The 7762-nt window shown below is 36.5% G+C and overlaps 1 protein-coding gene across 3 annotated transcripts in view; it reads right to left on the reverse strand.

Annotated features, from left to right (window-relative positions):
- Window positions 1-429: 429 nt before the first annotated feature.
- The window catches only part of TXNDC16 (thioredoxin domain containing 16), a 94296-nt gene continuing 86963 nt past the window's right edge, over window positions 430-7762 (reverse strand). For 2 of the 3 annotated variants that reach the window (XM_010834575.1, XM_010834576.1), the window contains one exon: window positions 1029-2218. In XM_010834575.1, coding sequence (XP_010832877.1) covers window positions 1950-2218 — 269 coding nt within the window. In that variant the 3' untranslated portion in view covers window positions 1029-1949. Of the gene's footprint in view, window positions 2219-7762 lie in introns of all 3 variants that reach the window. The other variant, XM_010834573.1, reaches the window with a different exon arrangement.

The following is a 7762-nucleotide window of genomic DNA, read 5'->3' on the forward strand; positions in this document are numbered from 1 at the left end:
TTCATAGATTTTCTCTTTGCTGTTTTTTTTTTTTCCCTCTCCACACCCATGCTCCCTTTTCTTAGCAAACAGAATCTAGATTTCTTCTGTAAGGCTCACCTCTTCTGTATTGTGGAAATCTGGTTAGGGCTGCCAGTTAGTCTTCCCCTAACCAACATTCCCAGGAGTCCCTGAGACATGAAAGACAGAAAAACAGCTGGAGAGAAAGACAGAAAAATCACTGAGCTGGTTGGTTCCTGCTATACAAATCCCCAAACAGCTTTTGTTTGTATTTTTTCAAAGCACAGCTTAACTCTATGAATTACCAATATTCTTACTTTGCTTAAGTTAATCAAAGCTAAATTTCTGTTGCTTGCAACCAAAGAAATCCTACTGATACAGGGAAAGTGGTCCAACAGACAGCATGACAGAGGCCACAGGAAGCTTTTAAAGGTAGCCTGAAATCCAGATACTTTATTTAAAATTATTTTAAAAACACATATTAATAACTGTCAAAATTTCTGGCTATGGTACAATGACTAATTGATTTCAAGTTTTTATGTGCTTGCAGTTAATGGTTAGGCTGGTGACATTTTACTATACAAGCTATATTTGGAGTTCACTCTCATATCTCCCATGTAAGAAATAAAAAACAAAGGAGAATGAACTGAAATAATACAGATTATATGTCATAACAAAAACATCTAGGAAGGGTGCTGGGAGGAGCAAATGATCTATGTTACAATGAAATATACAGTTGACCCTTGAATAATGAGGGGTTTAGGGGAGCCAACCCCCGAACAAACAGCAATTTTACAGTTAGCCCTCCATATCCATGGTTCCACATCTGCAGAGTCAATCAACCACGGACGCGATAGTACTGTAGAAAGTATTCAGTGAAGGAAATCTACATGTAAGTAGAACGGTGCAGTTCACATCTGGGTTGGTCTAAGGGGCAACTGTATATATATGAGAATTATATATATATTATATGTAATATATATTATTATATATAAGAGAATCATTATATAACATATATAACATAATATATATTATATATATCTTACTCTGCATTCTTTTTAGGGTTATTTCATTACTTTAAAAATATAAGGGAATTTAACAGTTTGCCCAGATTAGTTTAACTCAAACTTGGGATTATTGACAATTGGGCAGGATAATTCTTTGTTTGGGGCGGGAGGAGCTGTCCAATGCGTTGTAAGATGCTTATTAGCATCCCTGGCTTCTACTTAGCCCCACTATACACCAGTAATGCCCCTAGTAATGATGATCAAAAATGCCTCTTGACATTATCAAATGCCCCCTCTGGGGGCAAAACTCTCCCCTGATTAAGAAACACTGGTTTTATAGAAAGAGACTCACAGACTTAGAGAATGAACTTATGGTTGTTAGGGAGTTTGGGATGGACATGTACACATTGCTATGTTTAAAATAAATAACCAAGAAAGACCAACTGTATAGCACAAGGAACTCTGCTCCATATTGTGTGGCAGACTGGATGGGAGTGGAGTTTGGGGGAGAATGGATACATGAATATGTATGGCTTCACCTGTGTCACCAGCCATATGTGGCTACTGAGCACTTGAAACGTAGCTACTCTGAAGTGAGATGTGTAGTAAGCGTAAAATATGCACTGGATTTTGAAGACTTGATACAAAAAAAGAATGTAAAATAACTCACAATTTTTATGTTAACTGAACTATTTTGGGGTGGTATACTTAAATTGGGTGAAATAAAATTAATTACACCTGCTCAGTTTTATATTAATGTGGCTACAGAAAATTCTAAATTACATATATTGCACATTATATTTCATTGAACAGCCCTGATCTAGAAACTTGAAATGATTCAGTATTACTTTTTAGTGAAATAAATTCTCAAGTCTATCAAACGAGCCAAAAAGACTTTGGGAAGCTTTTCACAGCCCTATAAAATTAGCTCACTTTTGAGTATCATAATTCTTGATTATCATGCCTGAGCGGTTTTTTGATTTCTTCAAGCCAACTACTTCTGCTCGAATGCTTCATTTTCGATGTTCCAATCGATTCCTCTGTGATGGCAGATTTATCGTCAGGCTGTTCTTTATCACTTCCATGCATGTCAGTTTCTTTTATGCACTCGGGAACTTTCCTAGCAAGATGCTCAGATGCTGCCGCATCCATCATACTTAGAAAATCATAAGCAGGCAGAGGAGGTTTCCATTCCTGAGCAGGTAAAACTTCTGCAAGGAAGGTAGAATCAAGGATTAAAGAGGAACAGATATAAAATCCCATCACATGAATATACTAGAAAATGTTTTCTTTTGAAAAATATATTTATAGGAGTGAAGGCCTTATCAGTTTTCTTTCTCTATGGGAAAGCTACATTTTATTATCATCGTCTAAGAAACTTGATACATTTGTCAGTACCAGACATTTTCATTTATAGGCTGTGCTATTTTAAATAAAGACAGGTATTAATAGGCAAAAAACATAAAGGTTCATAATCTCGCTGCTGTTAACCCTTACTGAGGGTTAAAAAATAGCAATATGTGTAATGAGATTACATACAGCCAGGGACAAGTTAAAATGAAGAAGTCTCTTGCTTCCCTCCTTCCTCCTGTCTTTATCCCCAAAGTACTGTAACTACAAATCATTCCAGATAAAAATTTTGGACCATATATATATATATATATATATTTTATATACATTGAAATTTAGAAAAGTTTTGGACCATATATATATATACATAATTTAAAAAAATATCTCATATTTTAAAGCATTTTCTGTTTTGGAAGATTGCTATGGAATCAACTGTACTATAAACAGGCAGTGATTAGAAGCACTTAGGAGGGCTTCATGGCAATGAGTCTTAACATTATTTTAAAATATTGGTCATTAAAAGAAGAAAAAGGATTTAAGCTGATAACATATATATGGGATAAATAGACTAGCTTTACTCCATTTAATAAACAGATTTCACACAATTTCAGAGTTTAGATGCCTATTCAAAATACTACTTGAGAAATTACATAAGGAAAGGTGCAAACTAAACATTTAAAAATTAAATTCCAATGAAAGAATCTATATACTGTTACATGAAAAGAAAGTAAAGCTCATAAAGTAAAAACTCAAGCATCTCTCATAAATCAAATAAAAGCTTAGGACATTCATACAAACTCTAATTTGGGATTAAAACACAAACAAAAACCTGCATCAGTACATATGTATGTCTATACTCATTGATATGATTTCTTCACTCAGGCTCAAGAATATGAAATCCGTGGTACATCAGCAAGGTACTACATTTAAGTTACCCCTGTAACTGATGTTTCAAATTACAATGTTGCCCAGATAACAGACTCAAATATAGTCTGCTGTCAGTGTCAACAGTGACAAATGGATAAAATAGTTTCTTGAATATAATGAATAGGTAAGAAGTAAAATAACTGTACTGTGCAATATGCAGATGAAGTATCTTTAAGAGAAGTCCAATTTAAAGCACAGCAAAGATTTAGCAATGTTTATTTTCATGGTAAGCACTGCAGCCTAGTCGGAGAAGGCAATGGCACCCCACTCCAGTACTTCTGCCTGGAAAATCCCATGGATGGAGAAGCCTGGTAAGCTGCAGTCCCAGGGGTTGCTAGAGTCGGACACGACTGAGCGACTTCCCTTTCACTTTTCTCTTTCATGCATTGGAGAAGGAAATGGCAACCCACCCCAGTGTTCTTGCCTGGAGAATCCCAGGGATGGCGGAGCCTGGTGGGCTGCCGTCTATGGGGTCGCACAGAGTCGGACACGACTGAAGCGACTTAGCAGCAGCAGCAGCAGCAGCCTAGTGGTCTGAGACAATGACAAAATGCCTGAAACTGGACATTCTAATTCTGCTCAATATTTCCTCAGGAATGCTACAAAGATCTTAAATAAAACTGTACTCTCCTCACATATGGACAAGAAAGACACTATTATCAAATTAATAATGATAATAATAATAATGACTAACACTGACTGAGGCTTTACTATGTATCAGGAATTATGTATTTAATCCTTACAACCTCATGAGGTAAGTACAATTATTATCCCAACTTTATATATGAGAAAACCAAGTCCTAGAAAGGTCAGAGAACTTGACCAAAATTAAGTGTAAATGTCAAGTAACAACAGCCAGTGGTCACAATTTCACAGAAATTAAGATGTGCAGCAAGCAAGGTGAGGCGGAGACCAGTGGCACCGTGTTACAGACGCGGGCTTTCCTAAGGGTAGCTGCAACATTCATGTCTCAGACCTGCCTCCCAGGATGTAGTGAGAGCAGGTCCTGGCAGCACGGAGGACGGGCCGCCAGACAGAAAGGTCCTGTGTGGACCTTGGCTTCTTCCCTGCTGCAGAGGCTGCAGGAATAACTTAAGATCAGGAGCAGTGATACAAAGAAATAATGGAAACCAGAGACATCACCATCATTGCAATGGAAGAAATACTAATCTCTCAGGAAACTCAGAAGAATAATTCTGATCCTTGGTAATGGTTTGAGTTGAGAAATCAAAGGCCCCTAAGAAGGCCCCTTGTAGGAAAGGATCTTTATACAAAGAATAATAAATACTGTAGGTTTTACACTTTAAACGTATGTCTCTGCACACTTAATTTTAATTTTTGAAATAACTGTAACATAGAGTAGGGACTATCGGGAGGAAATAAGGGGAAAAAAAAACACAGTTAGTAGTCAAGGAAGCTGGGTCAGAAGTTCAGGTTTATCTCTAAACATCACATGACCTTTTTAAAAACTGTTCAGTGGAGAGGTACTCTGGCCTGACTTACATATCCTGTCTGATGTAGTCAGAGTCCATGAGGCCTCTGTGTCACAGCAACTGCAAAATGACAGCACTCAGATGCTTCTAAAAAAAGCAATGTGGACAGAGAATGCAGCCTATCTGAAGAGTTCAAGAGCTGTGCCTGAAAGGACCCCTCTGCTGTGTGGTTAGAATGAAGAGGCCATCAGTGAGTGATGACAACCACAGAGAGGCTTCTTTCAGATTATGACAAACCAAATAGTCAATTTAGTTACTTTTTTACATTTCTAAATGCTAAAACTAATACACTGTCTCAGAAAACTAAGACTTAAAAATACCATCCAAGAGGACCCAGAATAGCCAAAATAATCTTGCATACAAAGAACAAGGTTGGAGGAATCAAATTTCCCAATTTGAAAACCTATTTCAAAGATGTTGTATTCAAGACAGTGGAGTAACTGGCATAAGACATCTGTACAGTTGATAGAAAAACATGTACATGAATGTTCATAGCAGCATTACTTATAATAGCAAGAAATGGAGACAGTATAAATGTACATCAACTGATGATGGGATATATCCATCCAATGGAATATCCATAAAAAGGAATGAACCACTGATTCATGCTACAACACTGATGATCCTTAAAAACCTACACAAGAAGCCAGACACAAAAAGCCACATGTTGTATGACTCCTTTTATATAAAATGGACAATGTGGAAGAAATGGACAAATTCTTAGAAAAGTGCAACTTTCCAAAACTGAACCAGTAAGAAATAGAAAATCTTAACAGACCCATCACAAGCACGGAATTGAAACTGTAATCAAAAATCTTCCAGCAAACAAAAGCCCAGGTCCAGACGGCTTCACAGCTGAATTCTACCAAAAATTTAGAGAAGAGCTAACACCTATCCTACTCAAACTCTTCCAGAAAATTGCAGAGGAAGGTAAACTTCCAAACTCATTCTATGAGGCCACCATCACCCTAATACCAAAACCTGACAAAGATACCACAAAAAAAGAAAATTACAGGCCAATATCACTGATGAATATAGATGCAAAAATCCTTAACAAAATTCTAGCAATCAGAATCCAACAACACATAAAAAGATCATTCACCATGACCAAGTGGGCTTTATTCCAGGGATGCAAGGATTCTTCAATATCTGCAAATCAATCAATGTAATACACCACATTAACAAATTGAAAAATAAAAGCCATATGATTATCTCAATAGATGCAGAGAAAGCCTTTGACAAAATGCAACATCCATTTATGATAAAAACTCTCCAGAAAGCAGGAATAGAAGGAACATACCTCAACATAATAAAAGCTATATATGACAAACCCACAGCAAACATTATCCTAAATGGTGAAAAATTGAAAGCATTTCCCCTAAAGTCAGGAACAAGACAAAGATGCCCACTTTCACCATTACTATTCAACATAGTTTTGGAAGTTTTGGCCACAGCAATCAGAGCAGAAAAAGAAATAAAAGGAATCCAAAATTGGAAAAGAAGAAGTAAAACTCTCACTGTTTGCAGATGACATGATCCTCTACATAGAAAACCCTAAAGACTCCACCAGAAAATTACTAGAGCTAATCAATGAATATAGTAAAGTTGCAGGATATAAAATCAATACCAGAAATCCCTTGCATTCCTATACACTAATAATGAGAAAATAGAAAGAGAAATTACAGAAACAATTCCATTCACCATTGCAACGAAAAGAATAAAATACTTAGGAATATATCTACCTAAAGAAACTAAAGAGTTATATATAGAAAACTATAAAACACTGGTGAAGGAACTCAAAGAGGACACTAATAAATGGAGAAATATACTATGTTCATGTATCAGAAGAATCAATATAGTGAAAATGAGTATACTACCCAAAGCAATCTATAGATTCAATGCAATCCCTATCAAGCTACCAATGGTGTTCTTCACAGAGCTAGAATAAATAATTTCACAATTTGTATGGAAATACAAAAAACCTCGAATAGTCAAAGCTATCTTGAAAAAGAAGAATGGAACTGGAGGAATCAACCTGCCTGACTTCAGGCTCTACTACAAAGCCACAGTCATCAAGACAGTATGGTACTGGCACAAAGACAGAAATATAGATCAATGGAACAAAATAGAAAGCCCAGAGATAAATCCACGCACCTATGGACACCTTATCTTTGACAAAGGAGGAAAGAATATACGATGGATTAAAGACAATCTCTTTAACAAGTGGTGCTGGGAAAACTGGTCAACCACTTATCAAAGAATGAAACTAGAACACTTTCTAACACTATACACAAAAATAAACTCAAAATGGATTAAAGATCTCAACGTAAGACCAGAAACTATAAAACTCCTAGAGGAGAACACAGGCAAAACACTCTCCAACATACATCACAGCAGAATCCTCTATGACCCACCTCCCAGAATATTGGAAATAAAAGCATAAATAAACAAATGGGACCTAATTAAACTTAAAAGCTTCTGCACAACAAAGGAAACTATAAGCAAAGTGAAAAGGCAGCCTTCAGAATGGGAGACAATAATAGCAAATGAAGCAACCGACAAACAACTAATCTCAAAAATATACAAGCAACTCCTACAGCTCAATTCCAGAAAAATAAATGACCCAATCAAAAAATGGGCCAAAGAACTAAATAGATATTTCTCCAAAGAAGACATACAGATGGCTAACAAACACATGAAAAGATGCTCAACATCACGCATTATCAAAGAAATGCAAATCAAAACCACAATGAGGTACCATTTCATGCCAGTCAGAATGGCTGCAATCCAAAAGTCTACAAGCAATAAATGCTGGAGAGGGTGTGGAGAAAAGGGAACCCTCTTACACTGTTGGTGGGAATGCAAACTAGGACAGCCACTATGGAGAACAGTGTGGAGATTCCTTAAAAAACTGGAAATAGAACTGCCTTATGACCCAGCAATCCCACTGCTGGGCATACACACTGAGGAAACCAAAATTGAAAG

The sequence above is a fragment of the Bison bison genome, unplaced genomic scaffold (assembly GCF_000754665.1).
Source record: "Bison bison bison isolate TAMUID 2011002044 unplaced genomic scaffold, Bison_UMD1.0 scf7180017864034, whole genome shotgun sequence".
NCBI lineage: Eukaryota > Metazoa > Chordata > Mammalia > Artiodactyla > Bovidae > Bison > Bison bison.